Genomic DNA, 26779 nt, shown 5'->3' with positions numbered 1-26779 from the left:
TTATAACCTACCAAATACCTAATATGGGCTTTAAGATTTGTTTTAAATATTATTTTGTTTGTATTTTTTATTTTAATTGGGTTTAATATGTAGGTTTTACAATTATAAACGTAAATTCCTAACTAATTTGGGCGTAAATCTTTTTTTAATTTAATATGTAATACAGGGGTATAATATTTAAAAAACCGTTGGAATTATGCTAGCAGGATTTTATTGGGGTTAAAGCTTTTTTTATTTATTAACGGGTTTATATTAATTAAATAAACTACCGTTATAACCACGTTAAATTATAAAGTCGTTGGGAGGTTAGCCGTTATACGTATTTTAAACGCGCGTATAATTACCTTTTATTTTAAGCGTTTTATTTAACCGTTGGGTTCGTGGGTATTAATTGGGGGAGTTTTTATTTTAATCCCCAAATTTAAATAGTGTTTTTGGTAATAAATATATTTAACGTGGGTTATAAAGGCAGGTTCGTTATCGTAAAAAAATTTAACAATTTGAAGATTATATTATTGCGTTACCTATTATTTAAATCCAAAAATAGTAATAACGAATTTATTATAAGTTTTTCCGTTAAATGGAATGGCCGTTAGGCGTTTTATATATTTATTTTTAAATAATAATAAATATTTTTTTTTTATACCGGATTTTTTAAAATAAAATAAATTTAGGTATATTATATAATAGGGGCGGTAAGGTTTTTCCCGTAAACGTTTGGAAATTATTATTTTCCCGTACGTTTAAACGTACGTTTTATATTTTAAAAATGGTAGTTTTTTAATTTTTATATTTTTAACCCGGTAAATTAACGTTTTTAACGTTTCCGGACCAAAATGGCCGGTTTTTTTATACCAAATTAACGAATTATCCTTTTTTTCGTCGAACGTTTTTATAAAAATTTTTTATAATATTTTGGGGGTTTTTATCCACCCGTTAATTATTGTAAAATTTATTATATCGGTAAAATTTATAGGTATAATGGATGGAACGCGTAAATAATTATTAAGTAATTTATATTATAGGAAAATTACGTTATTTCGACGTTTTAACCTGTATATTAAAATATTTTTTTTAATATTTCCAATACGGAATATATAATCCAAACCGTTATATTATACGTTTTTTTTTTTAAACGAGTTTTTAAAATAATATTTACGTAAAAACTCTTAACGTAAGCGACGTTATTAAACTTTAATACCGCCCCGTTAGTAAAAATTTTTTTTATTGTACGTTTATTATAGGTAATAATTTATACGCGTTATATACCGTATAATATAAAATACGGATTATCCTTTTTAGGTTTACGTAATAACCCTGGGTCCAGCCGTTTTATATCGTTTACCAAATATATTAAATAATAATTATTAAATAATATATTATTATAATATTGGTTATACGAGGTATTTATCGACGTAAAAACGCTAATTCCGTTAACGTTATACGTTTGGAAATTTGGGAAATTATTTTAAAATTCGTTGTAAATCGATAAATAAACCGTTAAAAGAATTATAGTAAAATTTTTATTTATATAAATTAATTTATTATTTCCATTCGATAAACCCTATTTTTCCGGGATTATACCGGCCGTTACGAATTTGGTTTTAAATTTTTTCCAACGTTTTTTCCGTAATTTTTTTCGTATTTGTTTATATTTAAATAAAAAGGGTAATTTGCGGAATTTTATCCCGGGGTTTTTTCCGGTTAAAACGTAAATTAAAACGTGGCAATTTTTTGTTTATTAGGGGTAACGACGATTATTACCGTAAAGGTATTTTTAAATAGGTAATTCCCTATTTTTATCGTAATTTCGCGCGCGAATCGGTTTTGGGTTGCGTTTTAAGGTGGATTTTTTAAAAATTGCATATAATTTAGCGAAATTACGCCTTTTATTTATTAAAAGGTTAATAATATCGTTATAAAACGCGTTTTTAAATTATTTAAAAATATAATCCAAAATAATAAAATAATTTGGTTTGTCCAATTTATTACGTAAATTTATAACTTATAAAGGTTGGAAACGCCCTCCGGCCTATGCGAATTTCCGAATTATTATATTTCCTTTAAAATTAGCGATTTGGTAATTGCGAATTTTTTCGTAGGCTAAATCGTAAATTTTAAATTAATTCGTTTTATTATTTATAATACGCGTTAAAATTAACGTAACGCGGTAATTTTTAATCGCTTATTTTTTAACGTATAATTTAAAAAATATAAATTTTTATTGCAATATTTTAACCGTTTTTTGGAGCGTATTTCATCCGTTACGGTACGCGGTAAATAAAACCGTATTAAAATAGGTTGGATCGGTATTTTTAATAATCTATTAATATAATAAATTAACCCGTTTAAATTATTTTTTTATATAATTATTTAATATTTCGTTTTTTTCGAAGGCTTTATTTACGGCGTTTTTTATTTTAAAAAAAATAAGGTTTGTTAATTTAATAGGTTTTTTTAATATTTTCGGTATTGGTTAATTTTTTTCGTAAAACGTTTTTATAATATTACGTAACGTTGTTTTTTACGTAATCGTATTTATATTTTACAATTTAAATTGGGCGTTATATTTTTCGAATTTGGCGCGTTTAAGCCGTTCGGTAACGGTTTTTGTAAATTTTTCGAATATTAAAAGCGGTTTATCGGTTTGTAAACTCGGGTTTATTCATTTCCATATACGCAAAATTTCGGTATTTTGGCGGTAAATTTCAAATTATTTTGGTTATTTTGTTTAAAAATTAAATATTATAGCCGATTTTTAAAGCTTTTCGTTGGAAATTATGGTAAATTTAATGGGTTTGGAAAAATAAGGGCTATTCCCGGAAATAGCCCTTAATTTGTAAAAAAAAAAAAAATAATTATTATAACGTTATTAATATAATTTTTAACGTAATTTGCGTAAAATAAAAATTGCAATAATTTATTACTGTACCGGGTTTATAATTAACGTATATTAACGAATACGTGTAGGCAGAATTAATAGGGTAAAAAAGCTAGTCTTAGGGCTTATCCCTAAACGCGAGCTCCACTAATTAAACCGTGGCTTAATTGGTGGCTTTATTTGTACCTATGGGTCCAACCAAAAATTACTCTGGTTTAGGTTTAAAGACAATTTGTTTATTTTCGTCGCAAATAAAGGTGATTTCGGCATTTCGGCGACCGACACTCCGTTATAATTAATTAAATAAAAATCGTAAAAATATACGGTTTATACGTTGGATATAATAATTAGCAAAATAATTAACAACGATTTAATTTATATTTTTAATCGTTATATTATAGTTTCAGGGCTTATCCCTAAACGCGAGCTCCACTAATTAAGCCGTGGCTTAATTGGTAGCTCTACTTGTACCTGTAGGTCCAACCAAAGATCACTCTGGTTTAGGTTTAAGGATAATTTGTTTATTTTGGGCTTAAATGGAGGTAATTTCGCCAATTTGGCGACCGATACTCCGTTATAATTAATTAAATAAAAATCGCAAAGATAAACGGTTTGTACGTTGGATATAGGAATTAACGGAATAATTAACAACGATTTATTTTATATTTTTAATCGTTATATTGGTCGAATTGGGATATGGGTGCCCTTAATTTTCAAATGGAGGTTGGATTTTTAATAAATTTTTGATTTTTTTGATTTTTTTTAATTATATTTTTATTTTTGGATAAAATTTAAAGATTTTTGCACGTGGGGGTGGTATATACGTATATACTATATATATAAATTTTGGTTAATATATTACGTAATATAGGGTGTTAAATATTCGAATAGGTAAAATATTAAATATTTTTAATAAATTTTGCAGTCGAAACGGGTTTATATTTTTACCAATTTTAACGATATTAACACCAAAATTTTAACGATTATATAAATAGTATAAATAAACGTTCACGTTAAAAAATTTTTAAATATTATTAAAATTGCGTATTTTATATATAAATTTAATAAAAATCATATAATTTTTAATTTTATTTTATCATTATTTTAAATTAAATAAAAAAATAAACGTTGTTTTACTATTATATATAATTAGTATAAAGGTATATTATATCGAAATTTTTTATTATAAAACCTTTTATTAATAAATATATTAATTATTAAATTTAACGTATATTTAAATAAATAAAAGATTAACGAACGATAATTTGGTAAAAAAGATTATACGTGGGTATTAATATAAATATATTTATTATTTTATAAAAATAAAAGGTTTATATATATTATTATTTATATATAAATTTTTAAATAGGGCGTTAAAAATAATAGCATTATTATTTATTTTTATATTTATTTATTTATAGCGATTATAAATATAAAGCTTTGACTATTAAAAAGCCCTAATTTTAAACTCTATACCGATATTTTTATTATATTTTTACCATTTTTATTTAATTAAATATTCGTAAATAAAAAATACACAGTTAAAAAACTGTATCGCCGTTGCGCATATAATATATGTACAGTGTATGCACAGTGCGTATACTGTGCAATTCTGTCGCTTGCGACGAAAATTAACAACATATCCTCAGACTAGAACGGGCGCGATCTTTTCGGCCAATTTAATTGGTCGAAAAGCCGTGTGGCTAAAAGGTATATGGAGCGCCCGGTCCACCCTATAACGCAGGAGTTTATAAATAAACCCGGGTTAGGATTAAATTAAACCCCCTTCAGAAATTTTTTAACCCACTTTTTCTCTAAAGGGGGTTCAACTTTTCAAAATCCACTTTAATTACACCGTTATAATTGGTCAAATTTATGGAGAATAATATTTTTTTGCATATGCAAGGCATATGCACCGCATATGCGTATATATATAAAAATTAACAAATTATATATATATAAGTAAAATAGCACATGCGAGGCATATGCGGCGCGTATGTATATATATATATATATAAAAATTAACAAATTATATATATATATATATAAGTAAAATAGCATATGCGAGGCATATGCGGCGCGTATGCCCCGCATATGCGAATATAAATAAAAATTTAATAAAAATTTTAAAATTAAATTTTTATATATAATTTATGGTAAATTATTAAATTTTTTTACAAAAATATATATATTTATATTTAATATAATTTATAAATTTTTTACTTTTTAAATTTATATTATTGGGAATATTTTATTAATTATTTTAATTTTATTTTCATCTAATAATATATTAAAAAAATAATTAAAAATACAAGTAAATTTTAAAATTATTTATTATTTTAATAATATATATATAATTAATAAATAAAATATTTTATTAAATATATTATATTTTAAAATATATTTTAAATTTTCTATTTTTTAAATTTAACTTATATTTTGGTATAAAAATTTAATTTTATTTATTTTATTTAATTTTTACATTTATTTTTGCATATGCATTGCATATGCAAAATTTATATATTTTATTTATTATTTATTATTTTTATTACCCAATTGGGCGGACCCATTGGACCCACTTTATCTGGCCAACCGGAGCAAAAGCCCTGAAGGGGGTTCAACTTTTAGCGAAAGTGGGTCTAATTATCTCTGAAGGGGGTTCAGCTCAATCCTGACCCGGGTTCATCTAATGCCTCCAACGCAGGGGGGTCTAGTCTGAGCACTGAGACTATAGAAGAGCTATATATTAGGTTAAGTAGCGCTATTTAGCCAAAAGAGCGCGGAGGCCCTTTTATCCTGCTTTTAACGCTGATTCAGCGCTCGCTGTTATGTGATGACTCGATCTATCGGATTATCTAATGCGACATCTTTTGTTCTTCGCGGCTCCTAGTGCAAGCTTTTCTCCACATTCCCCCGCACGCAACTACGTAATGACGGGGTTGTTGACGATTGGGTGGGAAAACGAAAGAAAAGAAAAAAAAAAGTAAACATGAACAGTCCACCACGTCTAGCGGCAAGCGATGTTGCACTCGGCCGGGCTTTTTGCCCTGATGAGTATGGAGCCGGGGCGCATGCGAAGGTAACCTACTTTTACATAAGAGATGCATGGCTTGCAGCTTCCCAACGTTGCGAGGTTGAAGGTCTTTTCCTTTCTCCTCACGGCAACCCACTCAGCTAGTGGAAGTAGTCTTGCACCAAATCTTAGTCCAGTCGTATCCCGCTGCGATCGACGACGGTATCAGTCAAGATGAAGCTCTCTGTGATCATCGCCCAGCTGGCACTCGCCACCAGCCACGCGACGGCACAAGTAATGTCGACGCCTGAAATCCCCATCACTCAAGCCCGCGCCGCCACACACCCTCACCGCCGGCAACAAACCAACAACCCTTCTTCGTCATCAGAATGGCCGTATGCGCCCTTCTCCACCCGCGGGAGGGACATTGTCGACTCCCGCGGCGAGCCACTGACCCTCGCTGGTGTCAACTGGCCCATGTCGGGCGAGACCATGATCCCCGAGGGCCTCGAGTTCCAGTCCGCCGAGGATATCTTAGACCGCATTGCCAGCGTCGGCTTCAACGTGATCCGCTTCGGCTACGCGACGCAGATGGTGGACGAGATCTACGAGCGCGACGGCGAGGACGTGCCTCTACAGGTTGCGCTCGCCTCGCTGGGCCACGCCAACGGCTCCCGCATCACGAACCAGATCCTCAAGCACAACCCGAGCTGGACGACGCAGACGACGCGCTTCGAGCTCTGGGGCGACATCCTCGACGCGGCCGCCGAGCGCGGCATCTACGCCATCCCGGACGTGCACGTCCACAAGGCCCAATGGTGCTGCAGCCACATTGACGGCAACGCCTGGTTCGGCGACGTGCACTTTGACGTGGAGAACTGGAAGCGCGGGCTGTCGTACGTCGCCGGCTGGGCCAAATCCCACCCCAACGTCCTGGGCCTGTCGCTGCGCAACGAGCTCCGCGAGTCGTGGAACCGCACCGACCTCTACTACAACTGGCAGACGCTCGTCGGCAACATGACGGCCGGCGCCGACGCCATCCACGCCGCAAACCCGGACCTGCTCATCACCTGGTCCGGCATGCAGTACGACCAGGACCTGTCGGCCCTCACGGCCGGTAGGAACCTGCTCTCGGCCCCGTGCTACCGCTGCACCGCCGTCAGGGACGCAGGCAGGAGGCCGCCGCAGGTCTTTGACCTCGGCGCACACCCCTGGAGCGACAAGCTCGTCTGGGAGCTGCACATGTACCACATGTCAGAGGACCAGGACACGGGCGACTGCGAAGTTATCGAGGCCAACCTGTACCGCAACGGCTTCAACGCGCTCGGGATCGAGGCGCCAGTGGCGTGTGCGAATGAGACGCTCGGGTTGGACTGTGAGGAGGCGGTCCGGTTGACGCCTGTCATCTTTTCCGAGTTTGGGTATGTTTTCTTTTTTTTTTTTGTTTCCTCCCTACGGTCGTTTTTTTGTGTATTTCTTTGTTGTTGCGGTGCATTTGGATAAATCCCAAGCTGACTTGTCGACTTTTCGTTTCAACCAGCTACGAGCAGAACGTGACGACGCTCCCCAACGACGTGCTGCAAAAGTGCCTCCGCGGCTTCAACACAAAGCACAACGTCAGCTGGATGACTTGGAGCATCGCGGGCAGCTACAGGAGCCGGCAGGGGAGGCAGGGATTCGAGGACACGTGGGGCCTGACAAACTACGACTTTAGCGGCTGGAGGGACGAGGATCTGGTCGAGCGCTGGTGGAAGCCTTATGTTGCCGACATGAAGCCGACCAAGAAGGACGAATAAGAGGGTGGTTTGTTTGCGGGGATGATGCCGGCTGTGGTGATCTTTGTTAGAGGACAAGCTCGGTATGGACTGCCTTGTTCGTACTGTGGGTTGGCTTGTGGCGTGGGTAGCATCTAATTTAATACAGCAGAAATCGCCAGTACATTCCGAGGGGGAAAGGCGTATCCCATTAAGCCCCTGGTAACACTCAGTGCCTAGTTATTTTCAGGGGAAGAGTATCTTTGGCAACATTGGTGCACTGGAAGAATGCGGCTCTAGTGCTCAACGGCAAAGTTGGATGAGAGTTGAATCTGCAACCAGAATGCTTCACAAATACAATCATCACGAAAGATGATTCCCTTTACAATATGTAAGTTGGTAGCAAATCTATGACCCGGTGTAAGAATGGACTAGATATATAATCAATATCTAGCAAAGGCAGGATTTAAAAACACAATATACCGTAACTCCAATGCAATGCTAACAGACAGACCATGACTCCCTCTCCATCTCATACTCCTTCAAACAACTCTACTTCCCCCAAAGCGGCGCAGCAGGCCACATGAGATCCGCTCAAAGGTGGACAACTAAATCTCGAAATAGAGAGGAAGTGTACGTTTGGCGATGAGACTGCGACGATTTTTCTTGGAGGCATCCTTCTTGGCCGTCGAGGCGCTACCACTCCCCGTCGATTGGAACGTAGACGTCCTCTGAAGCGTCTTCGACCTATCCGGCAGGCTGACGCTGGTAGAAGCGCCAGCATCAGTCTTCCCGGGTGCCTGGGTCAACTTGCCGCCCAATTCGGAGCCGGTGCTGGCGGTGCTGGCGGTTGACACACTCCCCACCCGTCCGCGCGTGGATCCCTGCCTGGTCAAGCCCGTCGCCGTCGACTTCGTGTCCTTGGTTTTGGACAGGTCGGTCAAGGGGATCCCATCCTGCGACTTCGCCGGGGAGGAAGTCGGTGAGTTGCCGCCGCTGCTTGGCCATCCCCCGAGCGCCCCGCTCATGACCGGGTTCTGCGTGTTTATGGAGTTCTCCGAGCTCAACGAGTTCCGCCTGCCGCCAGTGCCCTGGGGCTTCTGAGAGATGGAGTTCCGTCTGCTGTCCGAGGTTTGGGTCCCGGCGGCCTTGGTGGTGGCTCCCTCCTGCTCCTTTTTGCGCGCTGCCTCCAGCAGCTTCGAAACCTCGTTGTACTTTGTGTCGACCTTGGTCTTGATACCCCCCAGCCCCCCACATCCCGCCTCAAAGCTTTGGGCCTGCGCAGTGCTCGAGCTTGGATTCGCCGTTCGGCTTTTCGAGAGCGATTCTTGCAGAACCGACAGCTCTTGCCTGATGTTAATGACCCATTGAGACGAAAAGCCGTCCTTGTCGGTCCTTGCCTTGTTCAGCTGCTTCTCGTAGGACTCGATATCGGTGATCCTTTTCTCCAGGGTTCCGATATCTCTTTCGAAGACTTCTTTCCAGGTTGCTTGCTATTGATACGAAAAAAAAAATGAAATGGGATAATTAGAAAAGAAAATTCGAGGGAGAGGGGCAAAAGGGAAGCGGATATGCATGCAAAACGGGGGTCCTGAGGGGGGAGGGGGTACTTACCGTTATGGCGCGGGTTGCTCTGATATAGTTAACGCAAGTTAATGCAGTGCCTACGACAGCAGCGCCCAGCGCCAGACCCATCTGGGAAGTGAACCCGGACGAGCCGCCGCCGCCTCCTCCTTGTACGTTGTTACCGTTGTTGGAGTCTACTGGAGGCATCGGGACGGGGACGGGCTTGCCAAAGACTGGGCCGAGCATCAGTGCCCAGACGACGCAATTCTTGACACGCATCTTGATGGTCTGGATATACAAAGCTTTGCGCTGTTGGCGAATCACGAAAAGAGAGTTTGATTGGTGCTTGAAATGGGTGAGATGTAAAAGGGGGTTTGGTTATAAAGGAAGATCAGTGGTAAAGGCGTTGTTGGTGTTGATGATGGGAGTAATAACAAAAAAAGCGAATACAGGAGGACGTTGACATCGAGCATACTTATACCTATCAAGAAATAGAGGCTGACTTTTCATGTAGTGTACGGATATCTAATACGCTCGATGTTTAGTGTACCATCCACAGTGGTAGGGAGGTCGACAGTTCCCAGCAGGCTTGAATGCCCTCTCTTTCCGCAGGCAGCCAACAATGTCTTACTGTTCAAAGGCAGGTCCAGGACGAAACTCCTGGTCGAGCTAGTCAACAAGACGTTCGCCAAGCCAAACCCTTTTTTTTTTGTTTCTTTTTTTGTGTGAGGCTTTGCCAATCTGGCGAAGCCTCAACCCTGGGTGTAGGCGCTGTACACTACACATTTTACTGACAGCCGGGGTTTCTAATTCTAGCCCTTGGTACTTTGACCATGCGTCTCGGATCCCGCAACATCGGTAGTTATCCATTCATTCGCAGTAAACCCCAGGGGAATGGACTGGCCAACCCCTATTTTGGTAAAAGTTTGGGGACTAGGCAGATAATGGAAATTTCTGGCTGACGTCGTGGTGGGGACCTGTGTGTGCTGTGGCTGATGTCGCTACCACAGGCAGATATTTAGTAAAGCTACAAAGTCAAGTATTTGCTTTATTTTGTCCACTTACATGGTGAAATAATATGAGGGCAGATCACATCGGGGCGGTTGCTTGGGGCTGGGCAAGACCCGCCCGGCCGGTCGGCTCGCTTCCATGAATGCGATTGGCGGGTAGGAGATCAGGACAAAATCGCCGTGGCTTCAAGGGTCTAGAGTCTAGACTCCCTTCGGTAGTTCTGCCTACGGGGCTTCGGTAGGCAACATTCCTTCGTGGACAGGGGGGTTCGGATTGGGGAACATGTCGTGCTTACAAGGGTATCACAAGCATAATTACAGACCCCCCCCTCTTCCCGAGGCTGCACCGCCCCCTCTGGGCATACATTGTGCGACACAAGATGTTGAAGGGATGTGATAAGGAACCCGACCTACCTTATCCAGCAAATCTTTCTTTCAACATCGCATCCTTCGAAAGGTGAGAGATCATAAAGAGAGAATCGATCCGGAAAAAACAAAAAAAAAGAACAAATTTGGGAAAATAAACAAATAAACAACGCCATCCCTTATAACCCTCAAAATGAACATACTTGCGATTATTTGGGAAATCATTTGCGACATCTATTGGTCGATAATATCCCCTGATGCAAGGATAAACGAGGTTCGTCAACCAACCATGCACAATTTTTTAACAAAATCCCAGATAACATTAGATTCCACCCCATGAGAACGGGGAAGCTGACCATACAATAATACACAACAACAAAAAAAAAAACAGATCAATTCGTTGAGGCAACTCATCGACGTCGAGGAAAGCACCTACGAAAACTACAAGAGCAAATTGATTGACATCGGACTGGACATGACGGAGCGTTTGGAGATCTCTGAAATGCGCCACGTCGCGTCCAACAGATACACAGAGAATCTGCGAAGAAACCCAAGCAGTTTCAGGTTCACCAGGGACGTCCGCCTTCGGTACATTGAGGAACTGAAGGAGCTCAACGAGGACCTGTATCAACGCCTGGACAAGAGGGGCTATTGGGGCAGGGTGAGGGCGGAGCGGCCTGTCGGGTCTGGGTCGGAAGACGACGTCGGTGAGCAGACGGTGCTGCTGACTGGGAAGTAAAAAAAAAAAAAGGAAAAGAGAGAGCGAGAGAGGGGGTCTCTGGGTGGGGGGGTGCAGTGGGCCGTATTTACTATGTATGCCTAAATCGATGCCCCCCCAGAGAAGCTGCGATGGGGGCGGGAATGGGTTTCCAAGATACGGGGGGGAAACAATCAATTTTTTTGCTTTGCGGCGTTTAATACCGAACCCTTTCGCTTCCCTTTACCCTACACCAATTTGCCGCTCGCTGTTATTAATTCTTTTCCCAATCAGGCCCAGATAACTTGTACAAAATTAGAAATTCATGATATTCTAGGTATGCTTTAAATCGCCCCTATTGCAGCATTTATTTACTACAGCATTTTCGCGGAATAATTACCACCAGATAAAATGTTACGCATTCGTGCTTACTGCACATATCTCTGGACAACTAACAGCGCAGGGACGTACACGTGACCTGTACTCTATCTGTACACAAGTTAAAAGGGTTACACTCTATTTTTCTTCTTCCCTCCTCAGCGTTGATAATAACTCCATTTGGGCTGGACACATAACGATCACAAGGCTGTTAGCCTACCCTAAAACAGTAAAATACAAAGTGAGTAGTAGACTAGGTTTTATTATACAGTAAATAAGGTTGTGGGGTAAATAGAGGATATGGCGGAGAAATGCTACAATCGGGGCCAGTAGCTAAAATTAAAGTAATTGTTTTTATTTACTATCTGTAATCTGTATTTTAAACATGAAGATTTTAGTACAAATAGGGAAGAGAATCTTGAATGAAAATGTAACAACAATACCGCATTATGGTGGTAAGCGTAAAAGCCTCCCCTGGCTCTGTCGTCCAGTGGTTTTGGGCCTTGTGGGCATTGTCGACTTTGACAATAATTTGGAAGAAGAAAAAAAAGGTTTAGGTAATTGATTCCTGCCGCAAGCAGTAAAGCTGGCAAATGCCCACGCATACACGTACGGGGGCAGGGGAGGGAACTTTTCGCCAGACCCTCTAGTAAATTCAATGGCCACATAACAGAATTCTGGTCTGTCGGGTCACTGTGGTCTACACAGTTAAATCGGCAAGACCGGGTCGCTTACACCAGGAAGCCTTCATTCGCAGGCTTTTTAATGGGCTGTGAAAGTAAAATATATTGTCCCAACTGATAATCTTGCGGCATGCATAAACAAACCGGGCTTCGGCTCTGTTCGGAGTTGAAGTCCGCTTTGGACCAGATTACTATAACTATTTAAACACAGTAAATAAAATCCACCTTTGTATGGGCAGACAATAGGTCTCCCCGCTCGATCCAAAAAGACAAGATGCAACCTGAACTTATCCCGAGTTTTATTCTCTCGCCTCTAATCCTCCCGACTTGCATGAGCGGGAATTTCACACCAACCGTAACGATCAAGAATGGCACACTATCCGGCGTGTACAACGCAGCTTACCAACAAGACTTCTTTCTCGGGGTTCCCTATGCGGCACCACCGATTGGAGATCGGCGCTTCCGGCGCCCCGAGCCATCTCTCCCCTGGGAGGGGGTCCGTTCGGCGGTCACATACAGCAACTGGTGCATGGGAATCAATATGAACATTGTGGGGTTCAGCCAGGATCCCACAGGGCCCATGAGCGAGGATTGTTTGTACATCAACATAGTCCGCCCCACGAACACACCACCAGAAGCCAAACTACCCGTGATGGCCTGGATTCACGGAGGCGCCTATCTGGAGGGCAGCGCCAACGACCCACGCTACAACGGCTCGTTCCTGGTGCGCAACGCCGAAGAAATGGGAACGCCCATCATATTTGCCAGCCTCAACTACCGCCTGGGAACGTTCGGTATGCTGACGGGCGCCGCGGCCGAGGCCCAAGGGGCCAGCAACTTGTTTCTCCACGACCAGCGGAAGGCGCTCGCCTGGCTGCAGGAGAACGTGGCCGCCTTTGGGGGCGATCCAGCCCGCGTGACCATCTTCGGCGAGTCTGCCGGCGCCATGAGCATCGGCATGCACCTCATCTCCTACGGCGGTCGCAATGATGGCCTTTACAGTGCTGCCATTCTCGAAAGCGGGGGGCCTCTTACCCGGACTATCAAGACGACCGACGCCGACAAGGAGGCCCCTTTCACGCGTGTTTTGGCTGCGACCGGCTGTGACAAGACCTCAGACCCCATGAGTTGCCTCCGGTCGGCGCCGGCATCGACCTTGCTCAGCGTCCAGGCGAATTCCGCAGCCGTCGACAATGACTTGATAACACAGAGCCCCGCTACGGCTCTGGCTCGGGGTGATTTCGTCCGGGTCCCCATCATAGCCGGTACCAACCGCAACGAGGGTACAGCCGTCCTGTCCACGTATGCCAAATCTCCAATCAACTCGTATACCGACTTCGCTCCCTTGATCACGCAACTTCTGCCGGGAACATCCCCGCCAGAAGCGACGCAGCACCGCCTTTGGGAAGCATACCAGCGCTATGCCGCATCGAGCGGCATCGACGGCCCCGGCAGCGTCGTGGCGAACCAAGGGTCCGACGGGCGCGGCACGGCGTACGGTGCAGCGACGCTGTTTATGGGCGACGCCTTCTTCGGATTCGGGCGCCGCGCGACGAATCGAGCTTGGGCGGCGCATGGCGTGCCGTCCTACGCCTATACTTTTGATGCTCAGACGGCCAACCTGGACCCGCGGCTTTACGGTACCGCCCATTTCCAAGAGATCCCCTTCGTTTTCGGCAACGACCGAGGCGTTGGGTTTGAAGTGAACCCTATACCGCCCAGTGACGCCCGATACGCGAGACTGGCCAAGATTATGAGTGAGATGTGGATCAGTTTTGCTGTCACCCACTCGCCTAACAACCATCATCGTATGTTATTTATGACCAAATGAATAATAGTTGATTGTTGTTGTTGTTGTTGTACGCAGCCACTAACTCTTTTCCAGTCCCATATGTTAAACCCAAATGGCCGGTTTATTCCAAAACCGCTCGGACTACTTTGTGGTTTTCCTTGGACGATGTCCAGGAAAGGCCTGACACATCGCGTCAAGAGGCATATGACATTTATTCTGAAAGCTGGGCCGTGCAAAATTGACAAGGCAGCTATATATTTCAGTATTACAAGCAGCTGCTGAAACTTAGGAACGGTACGAATAGTGTTTCAGAAGCAGATGCTATAATTTATGTGCAGGTGTAGCAGCATGAGCTAGCTATTAGACATGTTGAGCAGCTTTATGGCTTGATTTAAATTCAGAAACCCTTCAAAGTTGAGCTCCACTGTCAAATGAGCAGGTTTTGGAATACTTTCAAGCCTAGCTACTCAAGTACCGCATCAATCCATCGTCTGACAGCCTGACCGCTACCATGGGTCTTATAAAGAAAAAAAAAGAAATGAATGTAACCTCGCGTGCTGGTAACTGACGCAGCCCCTTTTCTTTCTCCCCCACCTTGAACGCTGTGGTTTGTAAAAGTCAATGAGAATAATTGAGGCTCCGACAAACCTCACAGGTTCCCCGGACCTTCCTAGACAGCCTAATCCTAATTTTGGAGTCTTTGTAGAGGTTACACTTGCGAAACAGGTGGGGGAAATATAAACGGGAGCATTGTGTCTTGCAGTGGGAAAGAACATGGTCTAAGAGGTGTTTTTACCCCTTATCATGTTTTTTTAATTATCCTCTTGACTAGTTTTGTTCTCATGTAAATAGGCATACTGTAGGTTATACTTACTGAACAAGCCCCCTCCAGAAATTTCAGGTTCGGTTTCCGAGTAAATGACTCCCTGCTCTACAGAATAAAAAGTGAATTAAGCTATGCACGGCACCCTCAACCAGGGTGTATACATTCGCAATAGCGAGATAGTCCATCAAATCATCAAATCAACTTGTTATTAGTTACATGCTCTCTCCATTTCTCCAGTATCAATTATCTTGGGCGATTATAGCAAACGACCGGAAGATGAGACGAGCATCAAGATATCCAAGGGCTTTTGTTGATGTCCTCGAGCAGATTGAGAGTCACGGGGTGGAGGTCTATACGGCACAGTTTTGCTTTGAATCCTTCCGTGATACGTAAAGGGATACACCCCATATTTCCCAAATAAGATAATAAATTCAAGGGTGTCAGGAAACTTGTAGCATCTTGCTGCTTCGTTTCTGATTTTGTGTGAAATAGGATTCAGAACAAGCCATTTCTCGAATTAACAATCCGATGGGCAGCCCTTGGCTTTTTTGTCAGTGTCTTCGTTGCTGTGCACACATTCCGGGACAGGGGCTAGCGAGACAGGCATTAGGGCATTTGACGATCATTGTGATTAGGTTTGTAATCTAGGATAGGCTATCGACGTATTGGCTGATGCTGACAGCCAACATGGTTGGCTTATAAGCTTTGCAAGTTAGCTATTCCTTGCGAAGACTATAATCAAATTACAAGCCAAACGTGTTACAATTGGGTAAAGTCAAACAACGGCCAACAGGCTATTAAGTGGTCCTGAGGCAGTTACTTTGAAAACTGACAAAGACAAAAGGACTAACTATTTGAGGGCTGAGCTCTGGATCACGATCACCACTAAAATTTGAATCACTTACATAAGTAGAGATTTATGAGCGGAAGAGGACATATTATACATTTGCATTTATTTATATATCTTAGAGGTCAAAACAACTGAGATGCAGCGGAAAATAGGTACGTAACCTGTGAACTATGTGACAATTACCAGGCCGTTGTCGCACCCTATAACAGTGGCTTTGATTACTATTGAAGCAATTTACATATATTTGCTGTCCAGTCTCTAAGTAGTATAGGATCAAATGGTTCAAATTCTAGGGACTCACTGTCCAAGAAGGGGGCCACCGAGCATTGTCCCTAGATACTATGGCGTTAAATACTCCTCGTACTAGTTCTACCCTTATAGGTTTGGCTAGAGGAGTGCGGGCGGAATCTCGTATGCTCCAGTGGATATTTTTCTATGTGCCTGTAGAGTGACCTTTTAAAGATTTTGAATGAAAGGTTTTCTAACAATCTGACTTTCATTTTACTTTGGCCCTCTGTGAGTTTTATAGCCTCCTTTCAACTAATCAGATATTGGATGAAGCAGTTATCTGTAAGCTTTATGAATTCATTAGAACCATTGGGTGAGAAGAAGCGTATATAAAGTTTCCAAAAAAATTGGCTTGTCTTACTTCAATCTATTTTGACCTCGATCGTCCTTTTAAATAAGAGGAGTCGACGAGAACGGCTCTTAGAATTGGATTTGAGCATATCAGCTTTTTGTTCATATTGTTACGCATTTGGAGATCACTGGCTTTGATATCAAACAGGCCTTATATAAGATTTCATACATTGATTATTAGCCCTGGATGAATCAAGTTGATCTGGCTTTTGTCATGAGAAAGAGTAACTATCAAGGTTGCTAACTAAAAGAGTGGCAAGAATCAGACAGCCCACCTTCTCCCTGCCGTCATCCCTTCTTTATTCCTCATCGAAACATGTCCCTCAAATACAGCGTTTCCAACCCTCAAGAGACAATGGCAGGCATCACCCACGGTACCTTCCGGTCTCCATTTCCAATCGTTGTGCATGTAGAGCAGGCCCATCTCGCATCCAATATTAACCGATCAGACATCCTTGAGGGCGTGGCACTGGTGCGTTCTAAAAGCTGTGATGGAGCCATCTCTGCAGTCGCCGTCCCTGTATCCTCGCACTATGTCGAGAAAAAAAAGAAGTAGACGTTTATGTCAGCAAGTCTTACCCCGGCCATTGAGAAATAGAAAGAAAAGAAATGTGGGAAGGGCGGAAGTGGCTGAAGAGCAAGAAGTACATACCCTTTACAGCTCTCAACATGATCAAGAACCAACACATCAAGCCTGCGTCGAGATCAACGCGATTTCAGTTGCCGCGGTTGTAGCCGCGCACCGGGGGCCGTGCTTTAAAGCCGCAGCCGTTGGAACAGCTCCACCGGACCTTGAAGTTGTCGGGCCATGACGGATATCTCGCCCGCGTTGACGCTGGACCCGGCCTGCCTCGAAAGAATTGTCGTAGTCTATGAGGATCGTGATGGCTACGCAGGCCGCGGTGAGGGCGAAGAGGGATCCTGGGCAAGAGCATCTTTATCTGTCGGTTGCCTGCGGACCAGTGACGGGTTCTGACAGAATTGTTGTGAGAGTGAAGCTGAAGCTGTGAAGATTTTTGGGTCAAGGCTCTTGTGCTGGTTGCTCATATGCTTGGGAGAAAAAGGGGAAACATCGAGGGAGACAATGGTCCCCCGTATATAGCCGGTCAGCAACATCCCCAAAGCCCGTTGCCGTCGATAAGCACGGTGATCTTCACGATGCCCTCACCTATACACAGACGCCGACAACCCTCCTGAGGCTAGGTTCTCAGCTATAGTGACGACTCAAGTAAGAGTCTAATCGCTCTGGTCCCCGGTGTACTGCAACCCCCTGAGCTTCTAGTCCGCCGTGCCACTGAGATGTTTCGACTCCAGAGACAAGCTGAGACTATTCAAGTACATTTTAAATCTTCAATTTTAATGTTTCTTTGAGGTTGCGGTCTTGTCTTTTACGATCACTTCAACTGCTTCCCTTATCGGTTTATACTTGGCTTGCAGCTCCTTTGTTGCCGCCTACTTATAAAAACGACAGTGAATGGCGTACGCCTTCTCCTGGATTTATCGTCGATTACTGGCTTGATCTGAATGCAGGGTTCCCTTTTGTTGATTCATTGGGCTTGGCTGCTGCTCTAAATTGGCAATGGAATCACAAGGACCCCCGAACAACAGATTACATTATGTACTTGACTAAATACCCGTGGTGGAATGGGGTGTAACGTAAGGTAGTAGATGGACAATGCTCTATCCTCCCACCCTTGATCCGCTGCGTCGTTCAGCGAAAGTTGTCTAGACCACCTCAGATTGATGGACGATCTTTACTACTAGCAAAAAAAAACCAATAGGACTCGGGTCGCAATACACACCCACTGCTTCTCTTAAGAAGAGGGCTATGCAAGACGGGATGTCAGACCACCCTCTGAGACTCTCTTTCTCTCCACCAACACTAAAGAGCTTCTCTAAGGGAAACAAAAGAAAACGCTCGGATGATTGGTCTGCGATCCCTCCCACCGCAAGATCTCCTTCTCCGCGGTCTGAGGGCGGCACAATCCCACCTGCTGTTGTGAGACGTCTTGGCCCTCTTCTCCTCCTCCTTCTCCTCCCTCCTCCCCCTGCTAGCTCACCTAGGTACAGTACCAAGAAATGCCGATCCTCTACGCGCAGTCAAGGATGAGCTTATTTCAAGAGTCTGGACCCTATGAGTTTTCTCTCCTCATTATTCTCCCTTATTCCGCTCCCAATCCCCCACGGGATTCTCCCAAGCTCTAATGAATTCCCCCGTAAACATCTAGCATGTCAGCATGTAGACCGAGACTTTAACAGCTGCATCGCACCGAAACCCCCGCATCTTGTCTATCATCATCCAAAGGAAATCTCAAGGTGTCATCTCAAGGCGCACAAAATACCACCAGGAGCTCTCCCTCCGGATCAACTTGCTTCCCCCGACACAAATGACACAAAAATGACAACGAAGCCAGGAGTACTGAGTCGGGCTGGACGACGTCGTTTCCTTGCTCGAATAGACAGCTCGTGAGTTGCGGTTTTATTTTCGATGCAACACTGGACAGGGTAAGACTAAACTAACGTGGTTCCTGCCTCATATCATCCCGCCAGGAAGAGGTTGAGAGATTCACTTGGTAGGATGAGGAAGGGAGGGGGCCGTTATCAAACATGCGCTCCTAGTTGGTGAAGACCACGGTGAATCCTCACCGGGTTTTCATGATCACAATTGAGGGGTTCAAGACATGGCACAACCAGATCTGAATGTTGCAACCACAATTGTTCGGGGAAAAGTCATCATCATTGAGTTTGACCGAACTGTTCGACACAACTCGTTTCCCCGAAATTTGGGATATCCAGGATTTATCCTAACTGGACTGGGAACCTTCTTCCTCTTTCCAACATAAAAACCTGCAAATTGCGGCTATGCTTTCGATTCAATCAAGATACAATGCCACGTTTCGTTGTGGAGCAATGCTGGCTAAAACGACATCAAACTCAGTCTCCCCAGTGTTGGTAGCAGATGCTGGCCGTCATCCTCCGATATTAGCAATTAGCCTCCCAGCTGCGAAACGGATCATCGTTAAGCGCAGTTACGCATATACTTGGCTTCGTGCCTGGCCAGTATATATATTCATATGGCCTTAAACATGTCTAGTTGAGAATATCTTCCTCTCATCCCCTCATGCCGACAGCGCAAGGCACGCGTCAACAGCCAATCCAACCCTGTCAGCAATAACCGTGTCAGTATATGTCTCACTTTATCAAGAGGAAGAGGATGTTCATGGGAAGAAAGGCTCACCTTCCCTCCTTCTGATACACGACATCGCTGATGATGTCACGATCCAGGTCTGGAAACATGCCCGCCAATGTTTCGACAATGTTGGCATGCTCAGCACGGTGAAGCCTCTGTGCCTCTGCCGCCTCTGCGCTTGCCTGCCTTGCCGCCGCTTCTTCTGCTGACAAGTGCTGTCGAATCTTTTGCTGCTGCTGCCCTGGTGCCTCCTCGGATCGCCGCGGCTGTGGGGTGTGTACGGGGCTACCTCGGCTCGGACCTGAAACAGGAGACGGTTCGTCGGTAAACATGCGTCCAATATGGCTGAGCGGCCGCTGAATAGATCGCAGCAAGCCCGAAATGGGGGCCTCCTTGTCCACATCTGACGACTCGCCGCCGTCCGTCGAGCGCCGAGGCGTGCCAGGTCTGACGCCGTCGGATATGATGTCCAGAGATGGTCTAGCTGAGGTTGACGATGATTCACCAGCGTTGTAGTGGTTGTTATGGTGAGAATTGTAGTGTGGCTTTTCTGACTGTGAAGGTGGGAGGGGTGGTGACTGCGGCGGGTGCTTCTCTGCGATTTCCATTACTGCCCTTTCAACATTTTGCTCAAACTCGTTGTCAGTGATGGTTAGGGTTGTCCGGTCCATGTTTTCCACGAACTGCACCGCACCCATCTATATGTTTTAGGAATCCGGTCAGTTTTTTTTCTGTACACTGTCGAAATTATAGCGGGCAGTTCACGGGACGTACTAGGGATGAGAGATAATATCCGGCCTCGCCACCCAGTTTCTCTTGGTTCCTGAATCGTAATATGTACTGCACATTGGATACCAGATGATCAGGGTTGGCTTGGAGGACGACGTAGATGAGTAACGGCATGAAGGAGTCGGCGGAGGAGTCCGACTTGGAGTGTTTGAGTAGTCCTGTAGGAAGGGTTAGGAAGATATCCGACTATCCGACTCCATCATATCAAGGGTCAAAATACGTACCGAATATAACCTTGCAGCAGTTCAAAACGCATATTATCTTGTCACGTGGTGCTCGATATGTTGATATCTTGAGTAGCTCCTGCTGCGCAAGCTTCAAGAACCTTCGTCCACTCTCCGCGATCGGGGGTATGTCCAAATGTTCTTCCCTCACCCAACCATAGATCTTGATCTTTTGTGCCAGGATCTCGTCTCTTTCAACATCCTCCTGATGCTGACCTCTCCTTCCGGGCCCCATCGGCCGCTCGCCGCCTCGCTTCCTGTTTGGCTTAGACCCTGGTATGGGTTGTGGTGGAGGTATGGCAGGCGAGAAGGTCTGAGTGTAGAGGCGGTTCATGACGAGCTTTTCCATGCCTTCACGTGCATTGTCAAACTCCGCGTCCGAAACCTCACGCCATACGTCACACTGTGCCATCTTGTTGGCAATGAAAGCAAGGAAGTCGCCAATAATCTTGACTTGCTCATGAACCATCCACTGCCGCTTTCCAAATTCGGAAAGAAATGACTTCAGGTACCGGGCTACAGGATCGGCCTTCTTATTCCGCAACTGTTCGAGGAAGCGGTGGAAGTCAAACGGAAGGGCTGGCTCTTCGTCAGGCTCGGGCGGTGGCGGCCGGTGCATCGATACAGTTGGCGAGAGCACTTGCTCGGCCAGGCTGTCTTGCGACGTCGCGGGGTCGGGAACAGTGATGTCCTTAGGCGGCACTGGTGGTCCCGCCTCGTCCTCCACTGCCACCTCCTTGGCCTTCCCTGCAGATGGTGGAGAGGCGGACACATTTAGATCCTGAAAATGCGATGCGATACTCGGCGCTAGCGGCTCGAGACTCGACTTTCTAGGCGGGTGCTGCTGCGGCGTTCCCAGCATGGGTCCAGCAATCTCAAGTCGCGGCGACATGACCTCATCGGCACCTGGGCCGCCACCGTCGCCAGTGAACTGCTCCATGATGCTCTGAATCTCAGACCGGCTGCTGCTCCCACCATGTTCCTGTTCATCTTCGCTGACATATCGCTTGTCAAAGTCGTATGCACCGTCAGAGGCGGCTGGTGAGGTTGCATTTGAGGAGCGACGGGCGTTGGAGGGCGTTCGGGATGGGGGTTGTGATCCGTCTGGAGTTGGTGGGGTCGGGTCGATGTAGGTGCTGGCCTCGATGGTCAGGTATTGTGTTGCAACGGTTGTTGATGGTGGACTGGTAGGCTTGAGGGTTGCTATCGACGATTCCATAGTTTCGGGATGTTCCTGTGCTAGTGGCTCCGTTGTTGGCCTTTGTTCCGTGCCAGTTACCGTCTTATCCTTGACAACCTCTGTACTTGAGAGTGACGGTGCCTCGTTGAGGTCTATCAGGTCCTCGACCTGACCGTTGAGCTGGTTCTCATCTCGTGGAGCCATCTTGAAAGCCGTGGTGGTCGACGGGTTCTTCAGGTCTTCTTCAAAGGATTCGACAGGCAGAGACGAATTCAACTCTGCGGCCGTGGTGACCTGGGGAGCATGTTCCGAGACGGAGCTCGTGAGCTTGGACTCCTGGCCCGTTCGGTCGGAAGATGACATGCAACGGAGCTCAACCGGTGGGGCTCCGTGCCCGATGTTTGAGGTCGTGTTTGCAAAGGTCGGATATCCAGGATGCGTGGTTAGATCGGAAAACAATTGAGTTTGGATCTACGACGAAGCGCAGCTAGGTCCCTCAGTCTAGGCTGAGTGGCAATACGGTTTCGGTCTGGATAGTTTAGGCCCGGATCTGGGATTTCTCGTGACCGAATGCGAGGCGGGCCGGCTGTGATAGGTTCGAAATGAGTGAATGATCCTTCTTCTAGGGGCGACGGTTGTCCGACCTTTGCTCAGTAGCTCTTCAAGCAAAGGCATGTATAGTGTCACTAGGATCGGAGCGTTTCTGGATGGCGGGGCATCGGTCACTTGCACACAGGCAACGTCACGGGCCGGGGCATGACCGCCACTGCTTTGTATTGGACCCTTGCAACGTCAAATGCAGGTGGCAGGCCTTTCCCAGCATGTCCAGGCAGCAACAGCGACCTCGAATTGCGGTCTGGGTTAGGGTCGGATGATGTGGAGTTCTGCCGCAAGCCCCACTTGTCGCAACATGGAATCCAATCTCACGCGCCGGAAGGCGCCGGCGACTTTTGAAGTAGCTGTTCAACGACGCGTGAAGGAAGGGCATTAAGTCCATCGATTCAAAGCAGCACCACCGCCCCCGCCACCAATTGAGCGATAATTGCATCATCATCACTCTAACTCCTTTGAGCGCATTTTTATATCCTGAAACACATACATCGTAGTTTGGCGAAATCAAACCCTTGTGGTACCGATTTCAAAATGGGACGCCGGTCCGGCCGCGCGGCCGCGCGACGGGCAGCAGCAGCCCTAGGTAGGTCCCACTACTCCTGCCATGCGTCATATCATGATATATCACCATCGGCGATGTTTTGCGATGATTTGCATTGCTGGGAAAACGACGCCTCTTTCTGATTGCATTCTTTATTAATGCGCAAAACACCCAACATAGAAAGCACGCCGAAACACTACCAAACGATGGACGAAGATGAGCCCATGGCCGACGCCGCACCAGAAGCTGAACCTACTAAGGATAACGACAACGAGGATGAGGAAGAGGACCCCGCACATGAACCCGAGGCTGAGGACGACGACGACGAAAACAAGTCAGGCGGGGATGAGGAGGAGGAGGACGACGAGCAGCCCGCCGAAGACGCAGAGGACGAGGAGGAAGAGACTGCAAAGTCACCATCCCCAGCCCCAGTTCAGACTGTCCGGCGCAAGCGACTTGGACGGCCGCCCAAGAATCGCCCGCCGGACTGGGACAACATGATTGAGGTGCCTGTGCGCGAGGGCGAACTCAACACTCCTCGCCGACGTGGTCGGGGAGGCTGGCGGGGCCGTGGCGGCCGTAAGGGCGCAAGTCTTGCACCTACACAGCAGGCCATCGACAAGGAGGGCACCATGATGGATATTATCAACGATGAGGTTGCGCTTCCGGAGGATCCCGAAGGAGAGACCAAGGTCGACAAGAACGGCAACCTGCAAGGAGGACGCGAATACAGATGTCGAACATTCACTGTCGCTGGACGTGGTGACAGGCTCTACATGTTGTCGACGGAGCCTGCGCGTTGCGTGGGATTCAGGGACTCTTACCTCTTCTTTACCAAACACCTGCGGTTGACCAAGGTCATAGTAGACGACGAGGAGAAGCGGGACATGATCGAACGTGAGATCATCCCACACAGCTACAAAGGTCGGTCAATAGGTATTGTCACGGCACGATCTGTATTCAGGGAGTTTGGTGCTCTCATCATTGTCGGTGGTCGCCGCATCATAGACGATTATGAGGTGGCCAAGGCGAGGATGGAGGGTATTGTTGAGGGCGAGCTGGCCGATCCAAACGACCATTTTGTCGTCGGTGAGCCCTACAACAAGAACCAATATGTGGCATGGCACGGTGCTTCTAGCGTCTATCACTCTGCGGCGCCTGTGGTTCCGCAGCAGACTGGTGTGTTTGTGGCACCCAAAAAGCGGCGTGTTGCTGTCAATGACACCAATTGGATGTATGAACATGCAAAGGAGGCCAGGTAAGTTCCCAATTCAACAGGTCCAGATGGAACGACTAGTATATGCTAACAATGTCATCTCACAGCAACTTCAACTCTATCTTGACCGGTATGCGCCAGGCCAACCTGCATGGAGTCTACGACATGCACACAAATATGATGCACTACCCGGCCACGATGCAGCCTACTCATGCTCGAATTGAAGCAGTTCCGCTCGAACCGCAGCAGTCTGAGCAATCAAAAGCACAAGAAAATGACGGCACGTCAAGCTCCACCATCTTTAAGCCTCTCCCGCCAACCGTGCCCCGCAACTTCCGCGTGGTCGATACTGTCCTCGAAACGCCGCCTTCAGGCATCGCGCCAGCCTCGTATGACCGGCGCTTCTTCCTAGACGGCGATAGGGCGGGTGGTAAGAGTAGCAGCACTGACTTCCTCGCGCCGTTCCGCGGCCTCTCGGCTGTCCCGGATGAAATCAGGGACCTGCTGCCGACCGAGTGCCGGGCTGCATTTGATCAGGCGCAGCAGCGGGAGCGTGAGTGGCACTCCAAGTGGGGACCGGAGAAGGAGGCCGCATGTAGAAGGGATCCGGTCATTGACAAGGCGATAGTCCCAATGGTGAAGATGGTGTGAAGACTTACGAGAGAGGTTCTGGAGTGTTGGTACAGGTAATCGTGCATATGTGCGAGTAATCATGAGGAAGTTTGGGTAGTGAGGCATGTGTTCACGGGGTAAACATACACCAACCTCACACGACTGGCTTCTTTCATTCTACTGTCCGAGCCGCGTAATCTCGCACCATATGCCTTTGTATGATAGGTATTTTTCTGCCCTCTAGGCGTTACAAAAGGAGTTCTGGGGCCAGCTTTGTTGGTGTTTAAGAGACGATACAATGTTTTATTCACGTATAGTAATTTCAAGACCATCTGGAACACGAAACCTAAGCCGACTACGTGTCAATCTAAACCCAACCTCCCCTCCCTTGGCCTTTCCCTCCCAATGTGAACGAGTCCTTCGAGTCCAGTCGTGGTCACTTCCATGGTCTAGTCATCACGGGGAATAGTCAAGAGGGTTTAAAATCAGGGTCCTATGTCTCTCTCGGTTGTGTGATGCCACGCAAGACATCTCGTTACGGTGTGTGTGTCAAGGTGTCTTCCTCAAGCCCGCTGGTTCTTTCTCCGTTGGTTTCTGACTAAAGAAGAAAAAAAAGCTTTTTTTTTTCTTGGTTGTTTACGCGGCTACCAACGGCTAAGCGCCAACGGAACTTGTCTTCCGGGAAGGAAACTACGAAATAGATGGTGTCTTCTAGCAGGTTTTGGAACCACCCTCGTGATTCCCAGTCCAAGGCGTCCTTGTGCGAGTGGCGACGCTAGCCTGGAGGGAGTAAAGTAGCCCGCGGAGGACGTGGCGCTTGGTTATAGTCAAAGTGAGTAAAAGCACGGTCTGGACCCTGAAAAAAAAAAAGAAGGAAAAAAAAAAGGTGTGATGATATTGATGGTGTGTTTGTTGGTGAGTGTTACTCGGGTACCTGACTCTACCACCAATTTCAACAACTCGGTGTTGTTAGTTAATCCGCATAAGCTCGTTCCTTTTTTCCTAACACATATAGACTTCTCGGATTCCGATAGTCCTGACTCTCCACCACAAAAGACTTAGAACTAGAACCAGCACTAGGAATAGAACTGAAACTAGAAACTAGACCATAACCTACTATGTCAGTTTAATCGCTGATTATGGATAAAACCTTCCCATTATTCGGTGAAGAGATCGATACTCAGGACCCTGAGCAAATTTACTCGGGATCGCACATCGTCATCAATTTCTCGGCATAGGGTCCAAAGCCGAGCTTCGTGACTGAGGGTAGGAGGAGGGGTGATTCTGGGGCCCGATGACGCCCGACAACAACTGAGGGGTTCTATTTTTTCTATCATGTGCAAGTGTGTGAAAGCCTGGTGCATTATCACAAAGTGGTCCCTTGAATCTGGCCGCGGGCCCCGACGGGGGCTTTTCCCCAGCGTCTAGAAATCAAATTAGAAAACGCCTAGACGCATATTACTTTGTCTCGCCCTTCTGGGCAGGTGGAGTTGTTTCTGTACGAGATTTGAGTTGTCTCGTGCATGGGGTGGCTTGGGTGGGTATTAACAAATTTACGACGACACAGAGCTTCCGGATTTCAAAAATGCTACGGATATTCTTGATTTCAGGCCTGGTTTCGAAAGGCAAGGAATGTTCCGCAGGGGATCTTGTGAGAGAGGCGAACTACGAATGGAGACTTCTCTCATAGTTCTAATAAAACTGTACCCTGTAAAGTACATGTCGACATATTAATATATCAGTTTTTGGAAGTATTTTGACCGATAAATCACCAAAACCACGGACGGATAAACAAGAGAGTTGTAACAACCTGGAAAGCCCCGGCTATACCCGGAACCGAATCCACTCGCCGTCAATGATATCAACTCCCACTCACTTCGCCGCTATTCCCTGTGATTCGAGAGGCTGGGCGGTCGTGGCGAAATGCGGTTCATTAACCGTTTGATGAGCGAAACAATGC

The 26779-nt window shown here is 45.6% G+C and overlaps 6 protein-coding genes across 6 annotated transcripts; 4 read left to right on the top strand and 2 right to left on the bottom strand.

Moving 5' to 3' along the window:
* Positions 1–6128: 6128 nt before the first annotated feature.
* PgNI_06517 (uncharacterized protein) lies at positions 6129–7802 on the top strand (the record flags this gene model as incomplete). Its single annotated transcript, XM_031126540.1, has 2 exons — positions 6129–7315; positions 7435–7802. The coding sequence occupies 2 exons, from the start codon at positions 6129–6131 to the stop codon at positions 7688–7690; spliced, it is 1443 nt and encodes a 480-aa protein (XP_030982361.1). The 3' UTR covers positions 7691–7802.
* Positions 7803–8256: 454 nt separating this feature from the next.
* Positions 8257–10050, bottom strand: PgNI_06516 (uncharacterized protein; the record flags this gene model as incomplete). The annotated part of the gene is made up of 3 exons (XM_031126539.1): positions 9846–10050; positions 9263–9739; positions 8257–9141 (listed from the first exon to the last, which is right to left on the bottom strand). The coding sequence occupies exons 2-3, from the start codon at positions 9491–9493 to the stop codon at positions 8257–8259; spliced, it is 1116 nt and encodes a 371-aa protein (XP_030982141.1). The 5' UTR covers positions 9494–9739; positions 9846–10050.
* A 627-nt stretch (positions 10051–10677) lies between these two features.
* On the top strand, positions 10678–11608 carry PgNI_06515 (uncharacterized protein). The gene is made up of 2 exons (XM_031126538.1): positions 10678–10864; positions 10982–11608. The coding sequence occupies exons 1-2, from the start codon at positions 10784–10786 to the stop codon at positions 11327–11329; spliced, it is 429 nt and encodes a 142-aa protein (XP_030982142.1). The 5' UTR covers positions 10678–10783; the 3' UTR covers positions 11330–11608.
* Positions 11609–12622: 1014 nt separating this feature from the next.
* Positions 12623–14481, top strand: PgNI_06514 (uncharacterized protein; the record flags this gene model as incomplete). The annotated part of the gene is made up of 3 exons (XM_031126537.1): positions 12623–13142; positions 13854–14156; positions 14234–14481. The coding sequence occupies 3 exons, from the start codon at positions 12623–12625 to the stop codon at positions 14380–14382; spliced, it is 972 nt and encodes a 323-aa protein (XP_030982362.1). The 3' UTR covers positions 14383–14481.
* A 4692-nt stretch (positions 14482–19173) lies between these two features.
* Positions 19174–22593, bottom strand: PgNI_06513 (uncharacterized protein). Its single transcript, XM_031126536.1, has 4 exons — positions 20659–22593; positions 20420–20592; positions 19694–20343; positions 19174–19617 (listed from the first exon to the last, which is right to left on the bottom strand). Exons 1-4 carry the CDS (start codon positions 22199–22201, stop codon positions 19575–19577), a joined length of 2409 nt encoding a protein of 802 aa, XP_030982137.1. The 5' UTR covers positions 22202–22593; the 3' UTR covers positions 19174–19574.
* Positions 22594–22817: 224 nt separating this feature from the next.
* Positions 22818–25365, top strand: PgNI_06512 (uncharacterized protein). The gene is made up of 3 exons (XM_031126535.1): positions 22818–23033; positions 23172–24249; positions 24315–25365. The coding sequence occupies exons 1-3, from the start codon at positions 22982–22984 to the stop codon at positions 24856–24858; spliced, it is 1674 nt and encodes a 557-aa protein (XP_030982139.1). The 5' UTR covers positions 22818–22981; the 3' UTR covers positions 24859–25365.
* Positions 25366–26779: the final 1414 nt, after the last annotated feature.

Source organism: Pyricularia grisea, chromosome I (assembly GCF_004355905.1).
Source record: "Pyricularia grisea strain NI907 chromosome I, whole genome shotgun sequence".
Taxonomy (NCBI): domain Eukaryota; kingdom Fungi; phylum Ascomycota; class Sordariomycetes; order Magnaporthales; family Pyriculariaceae; genus Pyricularia; species Pyricularia grisea.
This window is presented reverse-complemented; position numbering and strand designations above follow the sequence as displayed.

Bases quoted from the DNA above. Each gene is read 5' to 3' on its own strand.
- PgNI_06515 (XM_031126538.1), top strand. From the start codon at position 10,784: ATGAACATACTTGCGATTATTTGGGAAATCATTTGCGACATCTATTGG. The intron at 10,865-10,981 runs GTTCGTCAACCA...AAAAAAAAACAG, and splicing joins CTGATGCAAGGATAAACGAG to ATCAATTCGTTGAGGCAACT.
- PgNI_06513 (XM_031126536.1), bottom strand. From the start codon at position 22,201: ATGTCATCTTCCGACCGAACGGGCCAGGAGTCCAAGCTCACGAGCTCC. The intron at 20,593-20,658 runs GTACGTATTTTG...CCCTTCCTACAG, and splicing joins CTGCTGCAAGGTTATATTCG to GACTACTCAAACACTCCAAG. The intron at 19,618-19,693 runs GTGAGCCTTTCT...TATTGCTGACAG, and splicing joins GTGTATCAGAAGGAGGGAAG to GGTTGGATTGGCTGTTGACG.
- PgNI_06512 (XM_031126535.1), top strand. From the start codon at position 22,982: ATGGGACGCCGGTCCGGCCGCGCGGCCGCGCGACGGGCAGCAGCAGCC. The intron at 23,034-23,171 runs GTAGGTCCCACT...CACCCAACATAG, and splicing joins ACGGGCAGCAGCAGCCCTAG to AAAGCACGCCGAAACACTAC. The intron at 24,250-24,314 runs GTAAGTTCCCAA...GTCATCTCACAG, and splicing joins GAACATGCAAAGGAGGCCAG to CAACTTCAACTCTATCTTGA.